A 26355-nucleotide genomic window follows, 5' to 3' on the forward strand; every position below is an offset into this window, starting at 1 on the left:
GCCTGAAATCTAACAAATATAACCTTTTGATGATCTTTTAGGATTTGCCAGATTTCCTGGGAAGCGTTGCGTAAAAGCACTGGTGAAAGGGTCCTGTTGTGAAAGTCTAATTGATTGTTTTACTTTGTTTACACCCCTACTTGTCTTTATGAGCATGACCAACCCAAGGTCACATTTTCGCTTGCCAAGTGAAATCCTCTGTTTTTGTGTAACAAGATGAAAAATGATCGCTGGAGAGATGGAGGAGGAGGAGTATAGAGGAGAAGAAGAGCGGATGGATTGACGGAAGGGAGAGAGAGAAAGAGGAGGAGTGATATGGGTGTGCTGACTCACTCTGACCCTTCTCCCTGCTCCACCAGCGGCATCGTGGGTATTTATACATTGGCGTAGGCTGTTCACCTCCCCCTTATATAAGAAGTTACACACACAAACACGCACAGACATGAGGGGAGGTGCCCAAGGTGAATGGTGCTCCGTTTTGTTCACATCATTGACTTTCTTCTTCTTGCTTTCGATTCTTTATCACCTCGCTCTTCTTCTTCTTCTTGCCTTCCTCCTGTTGCACCAGCCTCCTCTTTGAGTTTTTCACCCCCACTCATGAGGAAGTTTCCTCTTCACTGAGACAGTAGGAAGAGCAAGAAACAGAAACGGCAACAGTAGTGCTCGCCTAGACCTTTCCCTACGCTGTTTAAACACTGTGCCAGGTCTGCTAGGCTGCAGTCAGGGAGAAGGTGTGATGCAGGTGTTTTGTAGCCAAATGAGTGAGCCAAGTCAGTCAGTATACATTCACTGGTACACCTGATAAACTGCTCCTTTACTCAACTATCTAATTAGGCAGTCACGTTGCAGCAACTCAGTACATTTAGGCATGCAGAAGAACAGCGATTTTTAGTGGCTGGCATGGCAGTTGGTGCCAGATCAGCTTTCCTGAGTATTTCATGAACTGCCAATCTACTGGGATTTTCCAGTTCAGCCATTTTACAGAGATTAGTCTGAAAAAGAGAAAATATCCAGTGAGCGGCAGTCCTTCGGGTGAGAACGCCTCATTGATGACAGAGGTCAGAAGAGAATGGAAAGAATACTTTGAGCTTGTATAAACACTCATTACAACTAAGGTGTGCAGAAGAGCATCTCTGTTGCAGCAGAAGACCATGTACTGTCATTATAGGCTCGTTATGTCACTTTTGCATAACGTGTATGCTGAAAGGACAGTTTTATATCCAAAGCTTGTATCATTTGCTATAATTATTTTAGAAGTTACAACAAAAGCTGTAAGATCCAGCATCAATGGGCGCAATTATGGCTGCTCACTACATCACAGAAAACTAAGATAAACATGCTCATTGTCAAACCAGACGAATATATACAAATAATTATTCAAGATTCAAGACCTTCATTCTCAGAAAAGAGTAAGTTAATCTTGATCTCTTATATTCAGCATGTTAATTCAGCGATAAAGGTAGTATTACTTATAGTAAGTGTCTGCAATGCAGGAAACGCTGTAGGTGACAGCCTACTATGGCTATAGATTAATAAATAGAAGTAGCTACAGATTTCTGTGTGGTGTAGCATTGAACCTGGATACTGAATCTGAAAGCATCTAAATCTGGGACATCGCTGCATGTCACTGCGTCTCGCATGCACACCAAAACAAACGCACAGGCGCACGCACGTTGGCAGCTCATTAGAGGGAAAGGCTGTGTACGACATCGTGTTCTGCCAACATTTCATAAACAGAATATACCGGAGCAAGTTGGAGAGATGAAGAGAGGAGAGGGGAAGAAAAAATCAAAGTGGAAAAAAAAGAGGTATAAATGAGAAAATTGAAAAAAACAGTAAAGTGCTTCACTGCATTAGAGCTCAGTAAATGCTGTCTCTAATAAGTGTTCCTAATGAAAACATTAATTGCGACTTGTTTCGCTTCAGTATGAGAGCAAATGATTTATTATCTGCGCTCAGAAAGTTTTTAGATTTCTGAGTAATCTTTCACAAAATGTTCTTCATATAAGATGATGAAGTCTTACTGTAATGCAGTGTCTCTCTGTTTGATTTCTCTTTTGCACCGTATTGATGCACAGAGAGCCTGATGGGAAGATGATATTGACTGACAATAAGCTTTTATATAATCATGTCACGTGACTGTTGGGGAGGGATTAGGGCAGCGTGGCACACGTCAAAGAGCTGTAGTTACACAAAGATATTTCAAGAGGTGTGTTTTGTATGTTTCTGTGTCTGCGTGTGAGCGGCCTAACCCAGCGGTTGCTGGGATGAACGCTTTCATTTCCTTTGCGATTCATGAAACTTTTAGCATTTTACTTCCAGTGGTTATATAAAGAACGGAACATCCATTAAAAGCAATTAGGGAATCGAATCAACGCTAATGACTGAATTCATCATAGATTCATCTGGTGGTTATTTTTTCTTCGATTAACCAGTTGTTTGCAAGCAACATTAAAAATGACCCAGAGCTCAAAATCTTACTTTATGCTTTTTGCTCTAAGAGAAACATTTATGTCCTACAAACTTATGCTATTATAAATGTATTTCTGTTGTGAAGTGAGAAGCTTTTTTTCTTGTTAAAGTAGTTCCTGATGGGGAAAAGGAACGCATGCTGCGGACAGCTGACTGTGCATGTAATGACCCGCCCTCTCCTGGGAAAAAGGCCCATGAAAACCTTTGCATTGTGGACAACATGTTTGCACTTGCATAGCAGTGGATGCTTTAAATCATTTACCATTTTAGCTGATTTTATCCACCAGTTTCTCACTCATAAGAAGAAAAAAAGAGGTGCTATCTGCAACCAGCAACTTAATGCCCTGCCAAGCTCTGCAGGTGCTTTCCATTGCTTTAATATAAACTGAAGTGTAACAAATTAATGAGAGTTACTGAGATGGAGAAAAAACGAGAGAGATACATGGGAGAAACCTGTAACTGTGCCTGTTTGTAGTATGTGTTTCTGTGTTCTTGATGAATGTCATGAATATTTAATTTGTATGATAAATAATGAAGGCACGGCACGGTGCCAACTACACACGTGTGGGTGCACAGAGGGCACCGAGGGGGCAGAGATGTGTGGAGCAGGAGGACAGATAAAAGCACGGTTTGTGAGGGAGGTAGACAGGGAACAACCCTCAGTTTAATCCATGCAGGATTGCACAGTAGCGGCAGCTGTTGAATGCTGAGAAAATAATAAATCTTTTATTTTGGTTTCATTAGCAAAAACCACAACATCTACTGAGATTGTTTATGAAATATTTAGTGTGTTAGGGACTTGCAAAATGGAGGAAAGGAGCAGGATGGTGGTTCTGCTGGTTGGAAATCCTCCGGAAATATGTACCATCACTTCTGGGCTTGGCATCCCCTGAGAAATGAGAGAAAGAGAGAAAAGGTGGGGGGAGGGGAAATAGGAACAAACAGGTCAACAGGGCAGGAATACTTTTATATGAGCAGCTGAACCTCGGTTCCAGCTGTCAGCTTCCAAAAAGTTGGCCCCAGCCCACAAGTTGGCTGGATTTGGTTTGTTACCAACTGTTATTACCCACAGCTCAAGATTACAGGTGAGGATTGGGATATAGATCGACTAGTAAATTGAAAACTTTGCTTTGCTTAGCTCTCTCTTTACTGCAATGGACCGATACAGCCTCCTCACTGCAGCCACTGCCCCAATTTCCACTGTCAATCGCTTGTTCTCCTCTCCCCTCACTTGTGAACAAGATCCCGAGATGCCTAAATTGCTCCACTTGGGGTAGCAAGTGTACCCTTTTCAGGCTAAGGATCATGGGCTTAGATCTGGGTGTGCTGATCGTGAGGAGCTGGAGGCCACCCCCCTGATGAAGCTAACATCATCTGCAAAAAGCAGAGATAAAATACTGAGGCACCTAAAGTGAAAGCTTTCCACCACCTGGGTACACCTAGAAATTCTGTCCATGAAAATTCTGAGCAGAACTGGTGACAAAGGGCAACTCTGGCGGAGTCCAACACCCACTGGAAATCTGTTCGACTTAGTGCTTGCAGTGTGGTTCAAGCTCCTACAGTGGTTTTACAGGGACCAAATGGCTTGAAGCTTTCACTAAAGGGTGGCTGGCCTCTCACTGTCCCTTAGAGACAAGGTGAGGAGTTCAGTCATGTCAAAGGGGCTCAATGTAGCTCCTCCACATCAAAAGAAGCCAGCTGAAGTGGTTCAGCCACCTGACAGGTTTCCTCTGGGCGCTTACCGAGTCAGATATTCTGGGTATGTCCCACTGGAAGGAGACACCGGTGCTGACCCAGGACACTCTGGCGAGATTACATCTCTCAGCTGTCTGGGAATGCCTCGGTGTTCCCCTAGTTACACTGGAGGAGGTGGCTGGGAAGAGGGAGGTCTCGGTTTTTCTGCTTAGGCTGCTGTCCCCGCAACCCAGCCCTAGATAAGCAGGCAAAAATGCACGGATGATTTAAAAGCCAAAATATATAAAATTATAACGTTTCATTTAGTGTGACCTGAAATAAGTAACTGAATCCATATACTCATCAGGAAAATGTTTAATGAGTTCAAGCTAAATCCATCTTTGTTACTGTCTATGGTTCCCTTTTCTTTTTAAATCAGCTTTTCAACCAATTATCACTTGACCTATGCATTGTGGTACAGCAGTTGGGTAACCCTCAGTTGGCTGATTGGAGGACTCCTTTCAAGATGGCCTCCTTCTCTTAATCCAGCAAATGGGATCTGGGTTTGTGAGATTAGGTGATGCCCTTTGTCTTGCATGTGTTGCCTGTCAGTGTTTCGGGTCAGCTAAGTGGATGTGTAAATAATTGAGCAACTAATGACTAATTAACAGATTTATTGAGAAAAGGAGGGGCACATTTTAGCTCTGACAGTATTTTTTGGTGTTTGGTTTTGGCCCAAAGGTCATATGCTTGAATGGCATACAGCACTATTTTATTGGCAGATCTGCGTGTATGTGTGTATGTGTGTGCATGCATTAGTGTGTTTTCATTAGGGATTTGGCAGTAGCAATACTCGAAAAGAGCAGTTGCCTTGAAGCAATATGTGCGCACAGCTCACACCATTTCTCTCTGTACTCCCATCCTTCCACCCTCACACCCTGCGTATTCAATCTGCGATATCACTGGAATGAGTGGGTGGTCTTTGTGAGTGTGTGTGGTACAGTATCATTGCAGTGCGTAGGTGGTGTAACCAGAGAGAGGATGTTGCGTGGGAGTGAAGTACCATTGAGGTGGGCATGATTTATGTGTGTGTTGGAGAAAGTTCCTTTGTGTTAATTATAACCCCTCTGATCACCACCGGTTTGCCAGTAGGTACGGATTAAATAGAATATGACACAAAGATAACTGATCCCCAAATATGTAAGTGAGATCATGGTGATAAATGCACACTGAAAATATCAGAAACATTTTTGGAAAAAGTGAAAGATCAATTTGTTAAACGTTGTGATCTATCAATCACTCAGACTGTGCATTACACAATAGTGCAGGGAAAACTGTGCGCTTGTGTTCAAAGCCATGCTTTTTCATGCTTGTGTGACTTTGCTTAAATAACATGAAGTGGTAAGCATAATTTAGTTCTGTTTCTAAACAGGAAGCAGTCATTGTGGCTTTAATGATTTGAAAGTGTTCTCAAAAGTATTAAGGATGAATTTAAAAACCAACTAATCAATCAACACTTTAAAAATCTTTCACTAATATGGTATTTTTCATGTTCCAGTAAATATGTAGGACATTAAATAAGCACCGCAGCTGAGCATTTCCGTCTTGCTTAACATACGTTACAAACCCGAGGGCTCGACCCCATCAGCCAGGGAATGGGGCTAACATTGATCAAACACCAGCAACACGTTATTAAGCTATCAAGTCAAAGTTGTCGACGTGGACTCTTTTCATATCAGCTCAGCAGGAAAATGTCCTCTTATCTCTGTTTCAAGATGTGTGTGTCTGCGAGTGTGTGTGTGTGTCACTGTAAACCAGACAAACACTGCACAGTGGAGGAGACAATTAAAATAAAGATGATGTTACACAATCTGACAGCAACGTATGTTATTGCAAGTGTGCCGCGTGTCCCGGCAAGTGTTCGTTTAAGTGCTTCGCTTCTGATGACAGTTTTAATTTACACAGCTAGCAACTAGCTGTTTTCCAGTGTGCTCAAGGCAAGTGTTTGTTCATGTGTTCTGGGATTTTTTTCTTCTTTCCTTTAACCAAAACAGCACAGCACTAGATTTATGTTCCAGGTCCTCCTGAGTTAAACATTTAGCACAGATCTTTTTCTATTTTGCAAGATAACTTAGGAAGAACAGGAAGAATGGAGCCTGCGTGCAAGTGGCTGAGCGGGAGGCACAAGGGCAGATTTGCATATTCATATTATGCATGCTAAATGAGGCAAACAAAAGCCCCACAAACTATGGATATGAAATACATAATTTTATCTTTTTTTAAATTTGATGAGCATGTTTTTTTAAAATCACTCTAGCAAAGCAAACCTTCAGTAGAGTGGTGGCTGTTTTTTTTAAGTAGTATTTTTGGTTTGAAAACAGCTTTGTTTCACAAAACACTGCACACTAACTCATTAATCAATATGTTATTTTAGTGTGCTGTAATAGAGTTTCAGTAGTTGTTTTATCATAACGTGTATTTGGGCGCCTCTGGATCTTCTATCTGACATACACGCCATGTAAATATACTCTGGGGCACAGTCATAAGGACTGTGTGTATGTGAGATATATTTAGCTTCCTCTGTTAGTCTTGCCTGTCAGTGGAGCTGACATTGATCAGGGGGGAAATGACAGACTCACTGTGCGTCAAAGCTTTCACATGTTTCTGCACCGCTGATTGTTACCAACACAGAAAGTGTTACGCTTTTCATCACATTTGGATTCTTATTGTATAGGCTTTCCTTTGGTCTTTTTAAATGTGTGTTGATGTGTATGCCTGTTATTTAAAAAACAAAAAAACAGCAACTCTTCAACCCTGTAAAATGGCACATTTAGATTTGAGATATTTTAATTTGTTGACACAGTAGACTTTAGAAACATAGCAAATTATGTTGATACAAAGTCATTTTTGTACATACTGTACCATAAAGCAGAGGTTACATTTAACAGTACATCCAAGACATTTAGAAGGTGCTCTTATCCAGAGTGGCTGACAGTGATTCAACGGTGCTGGAGTGACAATAAAGAGAGTGTGGGTGTGAATCCCACTGTACGTTTATCACTGCTAAAGCTTTTCTTATGTTAAATAAGTGCTGCTTCTAACAGCCCAGGGACAGCAAAACAGCTCAGCTTCTATCAAACCTACTGCTAAAAATATCGGTGCTTTTGGTTGAATAAAAATTAAGTCAGTGAGTCAGTAAATGCAGATAATACTCCTGTGCCTGGGATCATGTTTTGATCTTGATAAAGATGGTTAGTGTACTTGTTCACCCAGTGCAGTTATATAATCTGTGTTAGCCATCGTCAGCTATGAGTATATTTATTATGTGAATATGCAAAAGTCTCGAGCCACCTGTCATTTCTTTAAATTTTGCCTCCAAGGAACCAGATTTTCTTATCATTTCTTTAAAAAGTGGTCTTGAGCAAAAGTTCTCCAGGCTTTCTGAAGATCCTTTAAAGGTTTTTCTTTGGTCATTGGCTGCTTTTTCACTCGTTTTCAGTCCAGTCCTTGTACAGGTTATTAGCAGAGGAATGTTTTTGTGTTAAGCCACTTAATGCTTAGATGTGAATCATTCAAATATCACCTAACCAGGGTCGTCAGTCTACACATAACAGACAACTTAGCAAAGAAACAATTTTAAATTGCGTCCCTGGTACTTTGGTGTTAGCAGTCTGTTGCAAAAACACATAAATTGTTCCCATTTCCTTACTCAAATTTATGAGTGTTAGGGTTAGAGGTGGTAGGGCTAAAAAAGCTCTCAGCAGATGAAAAGAATCTGAAAGTCATGTGCTTAACAAATAGGAAAAAATCCAGTAAAAACCGGACACAAGACCTGAAAGATGAATCTGGCCTATCAGTTGGTCCATCTACTGTTCAGCGAAGCCTAATTCTGAAGAAAGGGAAACAGGGGGAAAGGCGTACGACAAAAGACACAAGTAATGGACTGAAATTCAGTGGTAACAGGTCTTATGGAGAGTAGAGCAGGACGATATGAAAGATATTTATCACGATATACATTTGAAAATTTGCGATAACGATATAACTGATGATATAATTGACACCAGACAAAATGCTTTACAACTCCACAACTTTATTAGTGCAAAAAAACATCAATGTATTTTCACTTAAACAAGCAGCTGTTTTTTATGTGTATTAAAGTTATATAAAAATGTAACAGTGCAAATTGACAGTTTAACCAAAAGGCATTTCCAGTGGAAACTGGCCGACATATCCTCAGCATAACCATGTATAATATCCACAAAACTTAAAAACTTAAAACGTATCACTCCGCGAGGCGCCTGCCTAATATAGCTGTAATGCTCCAACAATCCATCAAGCGGTGCGGGTTCGTAGCTTAGCAAAGTCATACTGAAACATTTGACAGATTTTCAAGCGCCGTGTACATAAAACCGTTTCGAGGTCAGTAAACACAACCAGAATTCATACATAAGGCACACGGGATTATAAGGGGCACTGTCGATTTTCAGAAAAATCAAAGGATTGAGTTTAAGTGTGCCGTATTTTCCAAACAACGCGGTAATAACGACGGCCCGCTAGCATGCTCTACCAAAAATAGTGCTTTGTTGTGTATGTGACGGACGAAAGCTAAACCAGTTCCACACCACTGAAGTTGCAGCATTTTTACAAACCAATTCTGGTTTCATTCAACGATCCGCTTTCGCTCTTCTCATGTGCGCATGTAAACATAGGCGCTGCACATGCGCGTTTTACCCATATTCTATCGCGATATTTCATTTTTCTATCGTTGCCCAAAATCACGCCGGTATTACCGTGAACGGTATGATATGGCCCAGCCCTAACAGTCAGTGTGTGCAGGCCTGTGTAAAACACAGTGGAGGCTCTGTGATGGATTGTGGCTGCATTTCTGCTTCAGAATTTAACCCACCATGCAGTAACATCTGTAAAACATCAGATTGCTTCATTTTTCAGCGTGACAATGATCCCAAACACACTTTTAATGCAGTAAAAGCAAACCTAGATCAGTCGTGGATTGGCCTCCCCTGACCGTGGACCTCAACATTATTGAAGCAGTGTGGGTTCATCTTAATAGAAAACGGAACAAAAGGCAATTCAATTCAATTCAATTTTATTTATATAGCGCCAAATCACAACAAAAGTCGCCTCAAGGCAGAGACATCTAAAGAAGAGCTTTAAATGTTGGAGGTTTTTCCAAATGTGAGCTGATTTAAGCCCATTCACAGGTGCCAGACTAAGATTTTGGCTGAACAGCCTTCAAGTTAGCTTGAAACTAATGTTGACATCAGACTGTGTTTTTAAAAACAGCAAATACAAGTCAGCATGTGTTTACTGGTCAAAGCTAAAGAAAAAATGTCAGATTTTTAGACATTTTTAGATCGCAGGATCTCTTTGCTGTGTACAGAATACTGATGCTTTCTCTTCCTCTTTTTCTCTCTTCACAGTGTGTTGTTTCGTGGTTCACAAACGTTGCCATGAGTTCGTCACTTTCTCCTGCCCAGGTGCTGATAAAGGGCCCGCGTCAGACGTGAGTACAAATAAACGAATCATTTTAAACTGTGTGAGAGCAAGAGCATGCACAAGTAAGTGAAAGACACGTGGAAAGCGAGAGACACAGAGAGCACGTCGACATTTCCATTCATGAGCCCCTGTCACCTGTCGGCGCCGGTGTTACGCTTGAGCAGCCTCCATCTTTTTCTCGCTTCTCACTCTCCTTTTCCTGTCTTGACAGTTCAACCGTAACCTCCAGGAGTTTCTCTAGTAATTACATTTAAGTAAGTACAGAAGAAGTGATACCATAAAAGCCAGAAAAGACATGTAACACCTGGAGCTGCCAAATATAACCGCTGTATTACAGTAATTGCTCTTCATCACGCTACACGAAGAAAATGACGGCCTTATATTTAACCACATGGACCCAAAGTAGCTCCTATTGTTCTCTAACTGCTGCCTATGTTCACCTATGCTTCTTTTCTTCCTCTTAGAGGTTTTATATTATAAAAAACTGAAGCTCAGAGGTTCCCTTGATCTCTTTTTAGTATCTTTGAAGTTTGAAAACACCCCTCCTTGCTGGTTGAGTGTTTCTGTGGTGTTATCTGTACGAGCCACAGGTTGCAGTTCGCATTCTTTGACATGAATTCAAAGAGTATTGTCGGAGGTTAAAAGCTGTGCCACTCTCGTATTATTATTAATTCTCTTTAAACGTTCTCTTCACCTTCTTATCCGCTCTAACAACATGAAGTGCCGTTAAGTGGTATGCTGCTCTGTCAAGGAGCTGACGAGTTGACTTTTCTCTGATTCATATTCTTAAAATGCAAATCTAGTCTCCAACCGATCCTCCCGAAGGAACAAGACGTTTGCCTTCTTTTTCTCTGTCTCTCATAAGAGCGCTCTTAGGGTGCCGTTTTTATCCTCACCGAAGCCCCTCCCTACGTTCCTCAGCCACGTCTTTACCTGCCTCTGGAGTGCCCTTTCAGCCTGACGAGCGCACTTAGCGTGCCGCCTTCAGAGGAAACGCTGTTTGGCTTCCTGTAGCGTGTTCTGTATAACTGATAATTCTCCGCAATGAATAAGAGGTTAATCTTTTTATCATTTACCCATCCTGCCTCTCCTTCTCACAGCAGTGCCACAAATAGTTGATGTTTTTATAACTTCCTTAACAGGCTGCACCTTAAATGCCAAGCTGGACGCCAAAATTTGTAAAACTTTGCCCATGTTTTGTGTCGACCGACACTGATACAATTCTTTCTTTTGACCTTAAAAATCCATTCAGATTTCCTGTAAACTGCCAGTTTAGGCAGACGACTGAACTTTTTATTCTTTAGGAATCTTTCATTTGTCTTATATTCATGCAGCTGCTGCATTGTGGACATCATAGCCTTTTTATTTTACTGTTATCCTGCTGATAAACTAATGTCTCTTTTTATGATAATAACTTGATTTTGTGTACATGTTTTTCAAACTACTTCCCCTCCTCTCGGTCTTCTCTTTCCTCTTGAGTTTTCAAAAGCCATTTTCTTCATTAGCAACTTCAAATGTCATTCCATATCTCTATAATCTCCTCTCTATTTTCTCTAGATGTCCCCTTAGCTTTACTGGCACTTATCTATATATTTCTATATTTGGTGCACATGCAACTCTCCCATGTCTTTATCTGTCTCCCATTGTTTCCCACACCACCATACCAAACTCTGTCCTCTATTTAAATGCCACTCCACCCAGGGGGCCACTGCTCTTAATTACGGGGCCTCGCCTTCCCCACTATGTCATCTCTTTAATGAGTTCATGGCCTTACGACCTTGGTTGCAGCACAGTGGGAATGCAGGGTAGATCTTCTCCTAACTAGCTGCTCATTTAAATATAGAAGACAGGAAGGCAAGAAGCCTGATGATTACAAGAAAGGAGGGTGATGAGGCCTCTTACGGCACTCACTCACAGACCTGTTTTTCTTGAAATTGGCATTTTGTAGCATACTTATTTGAGGCTAACAGAAGTGCCCAGATTTTTTTTTACATTAGCATTATCAAATTCCTAAATTAACATTTTAATAACCATGTCAGATGTGACACAGTGTCTTCACCTGTACACACACACACACAGATACTGCCTTTGTGAGCTGACACGGAGAGGAGAGCTTACTATTCCAGTTATTTTCAGATCACTCAGTCGAAATGTTCCAATATTTTTGCACTATATTAGCAAATAGAGTATATCTAAATATCACATATAGATAAATATACATCAGATATGAAAGACGTGCTCTGGCTGAGTGTGTCTTTTGACTAGAAAATCTCAGTGTTCTATGGGAACACCAATTTTTTAGAAAGATTGTACGATCAGAAATATTGCATCATTCTCTGCGGCGATCAGCCCATCGCTCCCTTTTTACCTTCTGCCTCTCTCTATGTCTCTCTCTCATCCTCTCTGTCAGCTGCGCATGTTTATTAAAAGACAAATTCAATTATAGATCTGGGTTAATAGAATGGGCTCCCCGTGGGAGAGGTCGAGGGATGAGCTTCTCTAATGAAACCTACATTTCAGGCACGCACCCTTACGATGGTGTTGTGTGTGTGTGTGTGTGTGTGTGTGTGTGTGTGTGTGTGTGTGTGTGTGTGTGTGTGTGTGTGTGTGTGTGTGTGTGTGTGTGTGTGTGTTTGAGAAGCCGGTTGCATAAGAATAGCACCGCTTCAAAATAGCTTTACAAATTTGCAAGACAAGTAGACGGTTAACTCTGTGTGTGTTTGTTTGTTTTGTGGAATTTCCGTACTTCCTGTGATTTATTTGATGTGATGTATGTTTTCCATTCAAAAATATTAACTGCCTCTGTTACCAAAAAGTGGATTCTTATATGATAAAATGCAATGGAAGTTATGTGTAGGGGGAAAAATGTAAAAAAGGTCCAATTACATTATGTGAAACTAGGCAGCGTAGAAGGATGTGGAAGTAGCTCAGTAAATTTGATCATGGCGTTATCATATATCAACAGATTTTAAAAGAAATAATAGAAGCTAGTTCAGGTTAGTCATCTAATTTTGTCAGAGAAGATGAGTAGATGAAGTCCTTTTTTTTTCTCCAGAGTTAAATTAAGTTTATTTTGCATAATTTGCTCATTTGCTTTTTCCTCAAAAGCTGTTTGACTGGAGTCAGAATGTAGCATAAACACACCAAAGAGGTAAAGCTTTAGCTTCATCTGACTGACATACACTCTGAATATGTGAATTATTAGTTTTTATTAGTTTGTATTTTTAGAAACAACAAAATAAACATTTTTGTTAAACTTCAAGGCTTTTTAAAATAATCTTGTTTCTTTGTTTCCAGTCTTTTTCTTATGCTAACATGCTGCTGGCTTCAGTTTTAGATTCTCACTTTGTTAAATTATTACCTTTTCTACCTTTTTCTGATGTTTTTTTTTTTTTTTTGCAGACACTCCTATACAACAAGTGCACATGCACCAATAGCATGCATTTATACATGGTCATTCTCATTTCTGCACATAAACAATATAAATATGATTTCAACATGATGATATATTTATCAGTATGTCTGCACGGGTTGTTAAAAAGACGTCAAAGCTGTGAAGTAGCCTTTGAGAGGCAAAGAGAAAGGTTGATGGAGAGATTGTTGTTAAATACGTAGCACGGCCGACTCCGTCCCCTGTCTCGTTATTGCGGTCTTTCTTTCAAGGCCCTTCTCCCAAGCTCGCTTGAGAGATCTATTTTGCTCAAATCCTTTAAATAATATTTCACACGCTTTCACTTACATGTTTCCCAGAGGAAGGGTTATAAGCCTGAGTCAGGTAAACACTTGGCACAGCGTTTCTTTTATTGATCAGGGCAGCAAAAGCAGCTGTTGCAGCCTGCGTTATATTACATTTTACTTTTTCGGAGGAAAGTTTACAGCCTCTTATTGAATCGGAGTGGGTGGCTACAAAAGAATGTTTGCTGTTTAACTTTCACAGCCTTTGGGGAAGTACACATAGTTTTTCAATAACAGCAATGTGAGTCATACTAACTGAAGTTTTTCTAGATTTAAAAAGTTAATCTGTGTATTTATTACTTTGTTTTATGTGACGATGCAAGCTAAAATAAGTGCGCCTCTTAAAATAAAGGCAGATCAAACCAAACTCTGACTTACTGTTTGTTTTGTTTTCATTTTGTTTTACTTTTTTCTTTATCTTGATATTATTGTAGGATAAATAACGTGTTTTTTTATGTGAGCTTTGAGTGGGTTTCATTTTTCATGTTAATAAAACAGCTTACTCATTAACATACAGTAGATCTGCTGTAGCATATTTATGTATGTTTGCTCCGTTGCTCCTCCTTGATGCGTTCAACTGGATGAAACTTACTATATTAACTGCCTATTGCACCAGGATTATCAATGTCTGTATAGCTTTTGGTAATTATTGATCTAACACTCAGATCCTTATAAATCACATAATATATTTAGACCCCAAAACAAACAGTGACATTACGTCTACATTGCACATGTTGATGTTTGTAAATACAATCTGCTAACCAATTTTTAGTGCAGTGGTATTTTTCACTAAAATGTGACGTCGTGCATATGTGTAAACAACCGTTCATCAACACTAACACGCTAACAGTGCCTGTAATTCATAACTTTCTCTTACAACATGAATATGTAGCTCACAAAGATATATGTGTTTGTTATTCAGGCGTTTGATGTTTATAAACAGCTGTTTTTGCCATCTGACTATACACAATGATATAATGAAGATAAAAACAAGCTGACACACTTCTGTGTTTTAATGCACGAGTAAAGCAAAAACTGCATTTCTTTTTGGGAAGAAAATTAAGTTTTTCAGCATTTTTTTTTTTAGTAAAAAACTATTTTTGTTTTTCAGACTTGCTTGTAGCAAAACTTTCGAATAAATAATGCCTAACATGAGCATGTTTATATTGGTTTCAATTAAGCTCTGTGAAAAGTAAAAGCCACAAATAACCTTCGTGGTGCCCGTCGACATGACACGCAACGGCTTCATGACAGGTTTAGTCTGTGCAGCGATTTTGCCACCGGAGATATGTCAGAAAGTACTAGCTTGAGAGGAGTAAGTGGACTGAAGGCAAAATCAGCGCTGAAAAATAAAAAGTTTTCGTGTGAGTGACTGTGAGCACCGATCTGCCTGTCACACAGCATCATGAAAACATGACAAGATGTGTATGTAATTGTTGTGAGCTGACTGATGCTAATGCCAGGGAATTTAACAGACAGCAGAGTTTTAAAAAACAAAAGAAGAGCAGCGAGTGTGAGAGACAACACAGTGACAGGAAGGTGGTCAAAACAGCGCACTGAGCATGGACTAATGGCTAGTCACTGGCTGATTTTATGAGCAGGTTTTCAGTTTACATGCTAAAAAAAATCAAATTTGTTAAATCTGCTTTGAATAACTTCTTTTTGGGTGAAATTTGGCAACACTGTAGAGAAGATAACAGGTGTCAAAGCATATCTATGGTAACACACAAAAACAAATATATCAGCATAAAACTGGTGACAAGACTTTACTTTTCCCCCAGTGGCTCCATGGCATGAAGGAATATCAGGGCCAGATCAAGAAAATATTGTTCATTTTTGAGAATAACGTCAAAATGTGGAGATCAAAGTTGTCATTTCTTGTCAGACAACTGTCACGGCTGCTGTCCCCTCTACAAAACGCCTTGTTTAGATGAGGTAGTGAACTCGTGCTTGAGAATTGGTTTTAGTAGCAAGGAAATGATTTCTCCTTTAGCACATACACATCGTGGTGATAAGTATTAACACGTTAAAGAGATGGTGTAGAAAGTTGCATCTGGTCAGAAGGAAAAAAACACAGAAACTTGGAGAAGTTGGCAGTGGACAGCTGCAAGGATAGTGATGTTTACACCCTCGTGCAGTAAAGAGGATGTATGCTGTACCACAAGAAGATACCTGATCAAGTTGTTTGTAGAGGGTAGAGCAGCCGTGGCAGTTTTTTGGTTTTTCAGGATCTTTAATATCCACGTTTCAACTTTATTCTCAAAAAGAACAATAATATATATATTTTAATGTGGCCTTAGTACGCCGTCATAGCACAGTGGAGACATTTTCATGAAAAAGATCCCCTCTTTAAGTCTGGGAGGAGGCAAAAATCCCCTGGGAGGGGTTGTGTCAGAAAAGACTTCTGAGGTAAAGATCTGCCAACTCAAATATGCAGAGGCGTCCACTGTGGCGACTCCTTGTAAATAAGAGAGCGGCCAAAAGAAGCTTTAGTTTAGTGTAGATACTTTTTTCCCCCAGCATGCCCTCTCAGACACTGGGCCTGTTTGAACAGGTTAATTTCAGTACCGAGGTCGAGTTATTTATCAGCTATCAGTTATTAAAGTTGAGGACCTCTGGAAGACCTTTACAATTTCAGTAAAATGGTGGTAGAAGGACGGCAAAAAGAATGTGGTAAAATATTTTCCATCTCATAATAATAAAACAGGTTTGGCTATTTGAAGGTATAAACAGAATGTCCTGGCTGTGTTTGAAGGTAACAAAATCTCCTTAATGTTATGCTAAGGCTTACTAATCAAAATTGGTTATTTTATATTGAAATTATGACATGAATATACAACTCTAATGTCATTTTGACAGAGGAAGCCTCACATGCTGCTTGGTCTCTGTACCTAAACTGAGAAACTGGAGCCAGTGAAGCTGTGGCTGGATGCTATTAAATATATATACATATATACACAAATATTAGTCCAAACACTGAAATATTCCAATTCTGATCCTTTCACACTCAAATCTAAAAGTGTTAAACACAAAAGTTGGCAGAACATCCTAACACAGTCACGTAAACCTTCCATTTTAGGATGATATATTAAGCTGATTGTTGTTAAGCTGTGATTCAAACTTACATTTCTTTGTTTTACTTTACTTTAGTTTACTGTTCACTAAGTGGAAACATTAAATCAAGAAGACCTACCGGTGTTTTTCACAGCTTGTTTTGACTCATGAAATTAACATCATCCTTGAAAACACCGTCATATTGAAGCAACCTTATAGATCACAATGTCCACGTCCTGTAGGGAGGAGGTCAGGGTGGATGGAAGGGTTAAAGAACTTAACTTATTTTTATTCATATATTGACTTCTGTGAGAAAAATGACAGAAAAGGTATTTTTTAAAAATCTGTTTAAACTGATTTTACATCAAAATAAAGTTCATCAAAGAAGGGGGAGACAATAAAAGTGGTGTCTTTTTTCTCCTAGTCACTGCTTTCATGCGTTCTTCTTAATGATTTTTCTTTCTCATTGATGTTTGAGTTTTCGCTGCGGATGCATTTAATCATTCATATTTATAAAGAAGCTGGCACTCTTTGTAATCAGCCCTCACACTGCTCTCTGTCTGCTGCTGCTCATCACTGGAGCTTCAGCAGCACAATGTTCCCTTGTTTTTATGCGGCACAAAAAAGAAACAGTAGGTGGTATTGTCCTCGAGAAAGGCGAAAAACAGCATTTGAAACAAATACACAAAGTAGCGCGTGGAAATGTACACGGAAATCACAGGCATCCACACATTCAGGCTTAGGGCAACACTGCTGAAGACACTGTGGGGACACTGGGTATAATTGACTGGTCACCTAAATTTAATGTTATTTCCAGGACAGGTGTGGAAGAGAGGAAGACATCAATCATTCTAATTTTTTCTTGGCTCATGAGATTAAAAGGCACGAAGGCACGTGTGAAAGAAAACTGGCACTCGTGGTCTCCTTCTAAATTGGCTTTAAAGGAAAATTAACAGTAAGCACTGGTCTATTTGATGTCATCAAAGCACTTTGCGCTGGAGGAGATCCCTCACAAATCATATTAAATTCTGTATCTGCATGTTTGCTAGCTGCGATGGATCCCCTTGGCAGAAATATTTTAACTCCCACATTGAAGTACGCCCGCTTCGCTGCACAGTTTGGATCCTCCACAAGCGGTATATCGGATGTGCACGGCCTAGGAGTTAATGTGCGTGTGCGTGTGTGTGTGTGTGTGCGTGCGTGCGTGCGTGCGTGCGTGCGTGCGTGCGTGCGTGTGTGTGTGTGTGTGTGCGTGTGTGTGTGTGTGTGTGTGTGTGTGTGATCCAGGTGTGGTTGCAGGTGTCACACACATTAGGCAGAAATAGCCGTGTTTCCGCCCCAGTTATGATTCAGTTCTGAACGTCCATAAAAAGTAATGGCATCCATTTTTTTGTCAGTTCAAAGCACATAATTACTGTCAAAAGGACAAAATGACCAAATTGCAGATAAGTGACAGTTTTTCCCTTTTTTTAGCCTGGGTGCAGAGCAAACTCAATAAACTGATCCGGAGGGCCAGTAATGTTGCGGGGATGGAACTGGACTCTGTTAAGGTGGAGACGGAGAGGCGGATGTTGTCCAAGATAAGGACAATGCTCCATGACGTGCTGTCCAGTCACAGGAGAACGTTCAGTGCACACACTTAATATCACGTACAGTCTGAGAAGAGAGGCGTTTTCATTTCAACCATTTACATTTGTGTTATATCCTGGGATATTTATAGTTGAGCAATCTGTATATTTTATTTTGCTATATTTTGTAACTTTGTAATATATTGTAACATTTAATTTAGTTTATTCAGCTACTGTTCTTATGGTCTTGTAGCAACTGTGACCATGTGACTATAAATTATTCTGATTCTGTTATTGATGCTCTTACATCATCGGAGCCACACCCAGATCTGTGTGCTTGACTTACCTGTGTGGTTAGGTCATCAATCTGTTTACACACTTAGACACGTTTTTGTGTAATGTCCTTTGAAGTAACACTAACCCAACACAACTGTGCGCAGCAGACCTGCACAGACAGCAAGTAGCCGTAGCCGTACGCTGTCTCTGCTATTCATTCGACTTTAACAGATGTCACGGGAGGCTGACTTCATGCAAACTTTTTGCGTCACTGTTGTTGCCTACAGACACACATGGATGTGCATCCTTCGTAGCCTTTCTAAATTGATGCCAACAAAGAAATTCAGAGGAAATGTATTTTGATCAGATTACAGTGCATGTGCCCGTATGTAAACCCCGCCTGTCAAAACTTTCCCCTGAATGCACCATTACCATTCAGAGCAGTGGAAAGTGGAAAGTCAGAGAGAGAGACTAAGATGAATGCTGGTGATAAAAGGAGAATATCAAACAGATGGAGGAGGAGAGGAACAGGCAAAGCTTCATTCATTCAGTTTTTTTGTTTGTTTGTTTTTAAGCGGTTGAACAGTGCACAGTTAAACAGCTGAACAACACAATCATTAAAGAAATGTTTAATTTGTAGTGAAAAAGTCTTTAATTCTCTGTTTTTGTCCTTTGCTCTTCAGGACCCGAGGTCAAAGCACAAGTTTAAGATCCACACCTACTCCAGCCCCACCTTCTGTGACCACTGTGGCTCCCTACTCTATGGCCTCATACACCAGGGAATGAGATGTGACCGTATGTAGTACACCCGCTGCCCATTTATGCATGTATCACATACTGCAGCCTTACGATTGTACCATCCATATTTAGATTGTACAGTATTTAGGTGGTATGCTCACACAGAGGGATGTACAATTAGGTAGAACATTATTCATACCTTAATGTTATTAAAGGGGAGGGATGGTGACTATATTGGGAAAAGGTGCTGGATATGTAGGCAGGAAGAAAAGAGGAAGACCACAAAGAAACTTCATGGATGTAGTGAAGGAGGACATGCAGTAGTATGTAATCATTTTATGGCACACATATCACTATGAATAATACTCTTGCATAACATTACAAACATATCTGTGGGTGTGTGTGAATATGTATTTTTCAGACTGTATGATGAACATCCATAAGCGATGTGTGGCCAACGTGCCGAGCCTGTGTGGCACAGACCACACTGAGAGGAGAGGTCGCATCCAGATCACCGCCGAGGTTAAGACCAATGTTCTCACTGTTACCAGTAAGTATATTCCAGAAGCATACACACGTTTACAGCCTACACACACCTGTGCAGTCCTCCGGCTCGCTTGTCATTTTAAAGTTTGAGAATACCGGTCTTCTGTCTCCCTCTGCTGTTGGCAAAGATGAAGGATGGAACTGAAATATGAGCTCACGCTTAGAAATCACTCTCGTTTGGTCTGCATTCATTTCCACTTTCATTAGAGGAAAGTGCCACACACTTTGGTCTGTAATAATGTAATAATTTATTCAGATACACCGATGTTTCCTCTGTGAAAGGAAAATGAGCCTGGAGTACAGTCAGTGTGTATCTTTGAAAACTAACACAATATACTTAATAGAAGCAGGTTTGCTTCAATCAGACTATGTATAAAAATAGTTTGTGGAATAAAATTTTGGAAGCCTCAATTTTAGGACTACGGCCATCTTGGATTTTTGGATCCGCACGTGACCACATTTGGACGAGTTATCGGCTAATGCCCACAGGCTCGGTTAGCAAATTGCAGACATGGACTGTGTGAATGCCTCACACAGACACACATTCTTGTAAATGAGTGCTCAGTGACACGCTAATAAAATACTAGAATTTCAATCACCATAACTGGGTTACACACTTATGATATTTGCTCTCTTATTGCCGAGGAGTTGCCACAGCTGATGGATCTGCATGTTTGATGACGTCTTTTATTCCACGCACAGTTGGTGTGGAGCACCCACAATTTCGTTGTATGTGCGGTGAAACTAAAAGGCTATTCTCTTCCATTCTAATTGAATATTTTAAGAAATCATCTTTCGTTCAGTTGTTGAAATATACAGACCAAAAGCTTTATTTGAACCTGGCTGCAAACATGTTTATTTCAGATCTAGAGTTGGACTTTTTTTTCAAAGCCTATCCTGTCAGCTCAGAATTGTGATCTGAACACACGTTTTGCTTTTCCAAGATGATCTTTACAGGTTCTGTTTGGTTATTTATTAACCATTTAAAGTGCTTTATTTATATTTATTACCATTATAATGGCGCTATGTCCAAGTAGCCCCACTGCAGTTACTGGTATTATTTCTGGGCAGACTGAGGTGTGACTGAACATGAAATCATTTACCATTCTCGACTCAGCTAGTGAGAACACGGCCTCATTTCTGTGAAGTGTCATCCCCAGGTCCAAAACTCACGAGATGCTGTCAGTGATTAAAAAGGTCATTTGGCAACTCTATCAGATGCTGGACTCTAGTGCTTAACCACACCACAACCTAGAAAACTATTAGAGTGATGCAATATTAGGGATGATGATAACAACTGCAATCTCCCTGCTCTCGTGGTCATTTGGCATCAAGTCATCAATCTGGTGTTAGAATAAAGGAAAAAACGGATTCATTAATTGTTAATTAATTCAGTTTTTTACGTTACAGTTGTTACATTTTCAGTTTCAGATTGCAGTGTGTCGCATATCAGTACGTTAATAGTCTCACTTTTCATTGATATCATGGCTGTTTAGCTTTCCTCCATCAGCTGACTTAATTTATGTGTCCCCTATGAAGTCGCTTCATGCACTGAGCCGTCCTTCACGCTGTGATTTAACCAGTGCATTCAGGCAAAGCTAGCTCTCTCTCTGGGTTAAATATATTGAAACGATGATGGGATACACTGGGTAAGCAAGTTGAGTCAATTCCAGTGTGTTGTGGACTGTGTCTCCATTTGTTCTTCGGTTTGTCTGATTTTTTTATTTGCCTGCCAGACGTTACGCGTACCACTGACATTTGCACAGTAGTGAAAAATGTTTGTGAAACCATGTTTATGTATTTGGCAGTCAGAAATTTCACCTGCTTCGCTCGGTCATGTCTGGCAGCCAAAGAATAAATAAAAAAGCAGGGTGCTGCTCAGAGAAATCACTATCTGCCAAGCTTTCAAAAATATGAAATATTAATTATTACCGTAATAAATTCATCTGGTTAAACTGTTTTTTTCTCAACAACTCAGAGGAATGTTTTATTTGTGAAATATAAGTTATTAAAAACTACAAAAATCTTTACTGTAAATTAAGTGATGGCTCTCATTTCGTGCACATATAAAAATGGTTATCGTGGCAAATGTTAGTATGCATGTCAGTACAATATGTAGACATTCATGTTGTATCATTTAAGCAAGTGTTGTTTCAAAGAGATATACTATTCACTACACTGTGTGCTCACATCATTCTTGGAACAATGTTTCTGTCTATTTAACTGAAAAAAAATTGGAAAAGTGGAGAGAAACGTCGTTACATTGATCCGCAGTGCCTTTTATGACCTGCAGGTGGCTGCAGAGATTTACATTAACGTTTTTCATTACCCTGATAATCACAGCTTTGCCTCAAACGAAAAAATAACTTTATTGAGGATCCGTACTCCAGCTGTGTGATGTGAGTTCCTAAACACGGCTGCATAAACCTGCTCCAGCTTCAGATGTGTCACAGTTCATACTCGAGCAGCAGGTGACGTAGTGATAATTAATGTGCATTTTTCTTCCCTTTTTTTGTCCTTGTCTTTTCATCTAAACTTCAGCATATGAATAAGCATCTCGTAAGATATCCTATCTCAAATCTTAAGCCATAAAACTCCTGTTGTTTCCTAAGCCATGCCGAGTCTTCAGTTCGCTTCATCTCTTATTTTTTGTTGTTCCTCCAGCTCTGTAAAAGCAAAGAGTTTGTAAAGTAGTTTTTGGCAGTGCATCTCCTTACAAAGTATAAATAAATGGTGGCTGACTTCTTCCTGATCTACAAATGTATCCAGGCATTTTGCTGCAGTTATTGATTGGACCCATGAAAACAAACAGTGTCCTCACTAAATATTGCATAAATGTTAGCGAGAACTTGTAACAGCACATTCATAGGCCTGTTATTTTTGCATGTAGGATATTTTCCCTTTATTGGCTCTTGCTGGGTTTAATTCCTCTGCAGATTCCCCTCCTCTGTTCTCTTTTTCAGATTCCCACGCTCGTAGACTGATCATTAAGTGGTGGTTACTCTGGGAAATGATAAGAGAGCAGACTTATCACATGCAGACTGCTAAGACAGCAGAAAAGGCTAAAAATTCACTGGTGCTGCAAACCAGAGCAGATGATAGTTGAGCTAGATGGTAGAAAATGTCAAAGTACATTAACTAAAGCTATTTACCATGAAGTTTAGTCTCATCTATATTTCGGTCTTTCACATACACTGATTTTTATGTTAATGTGCATATAACTTGTGGTTGTGTTTTGCAGATTATAGTAAAAGGAGGATTTGGAGGAGTAGTGCTCGCTTTTGTCCACAGGGGTCAGTGTGGAGCTATGATTGGCGTATACCCTCTATGCAGTGAGGTAGAGGTGGGGGGAAATGCCACCACTGAGAATGAATTGCAGAACCACTAGGAATTATTTTACAGCTTAATGTAGCGGGATCTGGTGAAAACAGCTGCTACGCTGAGAAGTGCAATTGGGTTGTGGATTTAATCAAAGCAATTGACATTGGCGTAAAGTGACACTTTAATAATCAATTTTAATTCACCTCCGGCCTCTTTCATAGTCAGATTAGAGCTCAGGTCACTGGCAGTACAGTGCACATGGAGATGGGGGGGGGGCGGTCAGCCTCCAGCAGGGAGAATTCAGTGGGACACTAAAAGGTGCCCTCTGTCTTTGGTACTCCACCCAAGCTGCCTAATAGTGAGGTAGGGGATCATTTACCTGTTTTATACAGCCTGTTGTGTGTCTCTAGCTGTTCTGAAAGGTGGGATGTATTGGTATATAACTACAAAGACTGAGGAGAACTGCAATAAAGTTTAAACCCTTTCCAGCTCCTCTCCAATCAGTGCATAGCTGGCCAGTTGTTTAGTGAAATGGCCTTCTAACTGATCAGGAGCTGGGAATAAAAACTTGATGCAACACAAACAAGGAATGTTGCTGCATTTACATTAGACGCTTTTACTAAAGTCTAATTTAAATCAGAGAATGAAAAGGGGAGGTGTGGGTTCTGTCCAGATATTCCAGCTTCCTCCTACAGTCCGAAGACATTTTATGTCAATTGGTGAGACTAAACTGGCTGTAGGTGTGTGAATGTGGGCTTAAATAGTTGTCTGTCTCTCTGCATTAGACCTGACATAGGATGTGACCCACCTTTTGCTAACCCTAACCCTGTCCACAACCAAGAACTGGATGAGCAATTAAGAAAACAGATGAATGAATAGACATATAGGTGTAGATCACAGGAGCAGGAGGGGGGTGCAAAGGAAGTAGGCTTGTCCCAAAACATGACCATGTTTTTGATTTTTGTTTTTAAAAATAGTCATTATTCTGAAACTGAACCAGGGACAGATGGCTAGCTGCAAGCATGTACGGTATATTGCATAATTCATTAGCTGAAAAGCAGCAGCCAATCAAGAGCAGAGAGAAAACGTGGGTCAGGTGACACTGCAGGCATTTGGAAGTACAGGTGGGAGTAGCAATGCCTGTCTGGGAAAACCACAGAGCCACAGCACATTATTTCCTGCTTTGTGAGGCTCAGATAAGATGTTAAATATCTAGACTCTTCAGACTTTGGGTTATTATTGTTGTCATCTGTTCAGGCATCCCAGACTGAACACTGTCAACATCCACCGGATGACATTCTCAGAAAAGCTTTTGCAAGCAAGAAGAAGGTGGATATAACCCAGTAATCCTACTTACCATCCTATGAAGCTGCTTCACAGGGGAAAAGGGGCACAGCCAACACCCACGCAGCACTTCACATGTAGTATTCTGCTGTAACTGCACTCTTATCACCTCTGCCTGCCCCTCACACACAAACACAGACCCGTACATGTGCCTTTCAGTTAGCACACACTGGATGCAAGCAAGAATTTCTCACCTGTGCATACACAAACAGGTCCATTCACTTCTATAAAAACTGCACGTCTTTACTGTAAGTGTCCTTTGAGACTCTTTGGCATGCTACCCTCTTTACAGCTCTCCTCCTCGACCTGCATTTGATGGTCACTTTAACGGGCATCATCTAATATTTATTGAGCTGCTTCACTGAGGGCTTAATGCTGGCCAATGGCTGTGTGCTGTGGTTAACCTCCTGGAGTTTAGTGTAGAGTAATGGTTAAAGAGCATGAAGACTTCATCTCTCTGACATCTTTGAGGTTTTTCTCACACTGTGAGTTCACTGGCAAGCTGCTCTAGTTTCTCCTCTGGCTATGCTGCACGTCCCCCAAAGGATTATTGAGTAACAGTGTGCAACACTTTTTGTCAGTATGCAAACAGACCTTTCACCAAATTTAGCTAAAATAAGTCGCAGTGCGTGCTACTTTTTCTCTCGCCCTCCACTCGTTAAATAGCACAAATTCTTCTGTGCTGCACTGGGAGATCAAAGCCGCTACTGAGTCTGCTAAAATTCACACGCTCAACCCAGATTGCAATAAATGTTTGGCTTAAAAGTGGCAAAGTTATGCACTTCTTTTATGGGCCACATTTGTCTTTGCCCAGGGTGAATCTGGCTGCCTCAGCTCAGCCAGAGGTCCAACTTATAAAAGGCCAGATATGAGATGTGTTGTGACATTTGAGCCACATCTGGCTCATCCTACATCTGCTGGTGCAACAACTGTGCTGTAAGTGAATAAAATAGGCAAAATTAGTATGTCTCCTATCTGGGTAAAGACCCATTGTCAGAAAATGGCAATATAAGATGTACATGTAGTCCTTTAAATGCACCTTTATAGTAGGGCTGTGCACTATGGCAAAAATCTCATATCCCGATATAAGACATTTATCGTCCTGACAACAATATAAATCACAAAAATGTAACATTTTCTGTAAATTCAGTGAATCTCGGGCAACTTGACTTGTGTGAAGTTTTTCCAGCTGGGCGTCATGTACCTGGAGTCGAGTGTTTTAACCGATGCATGAAACTATACATTTAGACATAAGTTGTAACGGTCACCAGTTTCTTTCAAAGTTTGAGTCTAAGTTTTATTTTTTAGCACCTGATGGCTCCTTTTTTTCTTCTCATCCGTAAACTCTCTGCATACTCTTTCACTTGATTCAGTTTATTTTGAAAAGTCTCAACAGGATCTTGAGCTTTATTGTGAAAGGTTTATGTGGAAAACAAACAAGCGGACATCGGAGCCACGCGATGGTTTTACCGTCATTGTTGCTAAGGACAACACGTAAAAACAGGCTTGTCGTCCATAGTGTGGTTATTAGGGGTGGGTTTTTATAATCGATTTATCGATTAAAATCGATTCTGGCTTGGATAACGTGAAATCGATTCATTAAAATCTTGAATCGATTCATTAAAATCTTGAATCGATTTTTTAATATAAATTTATTTTTCCCGAAATGCCAGAATCTCAGGTGAAACCTCACAAAATTTCAAGAACCACCAAACAGCTAAAACAGTAAATGAGAGCAGGAACACTGATTCTGCACAAAGACTTAAATACACAGCGGGACCCGCGGATCAGAATCAGTGAGATGTCACCTTTCTCACCGACGGCACGGACACAGTCGGGGCTGAAAGCCGACAGCTCGCAGATTCTGATCTGTCGGCGGGTCCGTGCTTTGTATTTACGCCCTTTTTGCACTGATTCTAAAGCTGTTAGTTTGATCTCTCTCCAAACAATATTGACCGAACCAGCAGCAAAAGAAGATCCAAACCAAACTTCACATAAACATCGTCATGGACTCGCTCCGACTTTTGCTGTTTTGCTTCCACCACAATAAAATCACACATCATGCACAGCTCTCTCTCTCTCTCTCTCTCTCTCTCTCTCTGTACTTTAA

The 26355-nt window shown here is 40.3% G+C and overlaps 1 protein-coding gene across 3 annotated transcripts in view; it reads left to right on the top strand.

Moving 5' to 3' along the window:
* The window catches only part of prkcbb (protein kinase C, beta b), a 106438-nt gene that overhangs the window by 22902 nt on the left and 57181 nt on the right, over positions 1 to 26355 (top strand). For all 3 annotated transcript variants that reach the window (XM_080904999.1, XM_080904998.1, XM_080905000.1), the window contains 3 exons: positions 9588 to 9670; positions 18980 to 19091; positions 19456 to 19584. In XM_080904999.1, the coding sequence (XP_080761125.1) occupies positions 9588 to 9670; positions 18980 to 19091; positions 19456 to 19584 (324 nt within the window). The remainder of the gene's footprint in view (positions 1 to 9587; positions 9671 to 18979; positions 19092 to 19455; positions 19585 to 26355) is intronic.

This window comes from Rhamphochromis sp. 'chilingali' (assembly GCF_963969265.1).
Source record: "Rhamphochromis sp. 'chilingali' genome assembly, chromosome: 15".
In the NCBI taxonomy this organism is placed as follows: Eukaryota; Metazoa; Chordata; class Actinopteri; order Cichliformes; family Cichlidae; genus Rhamphochromis; species Rhamphochromis sp. 'chilingali'.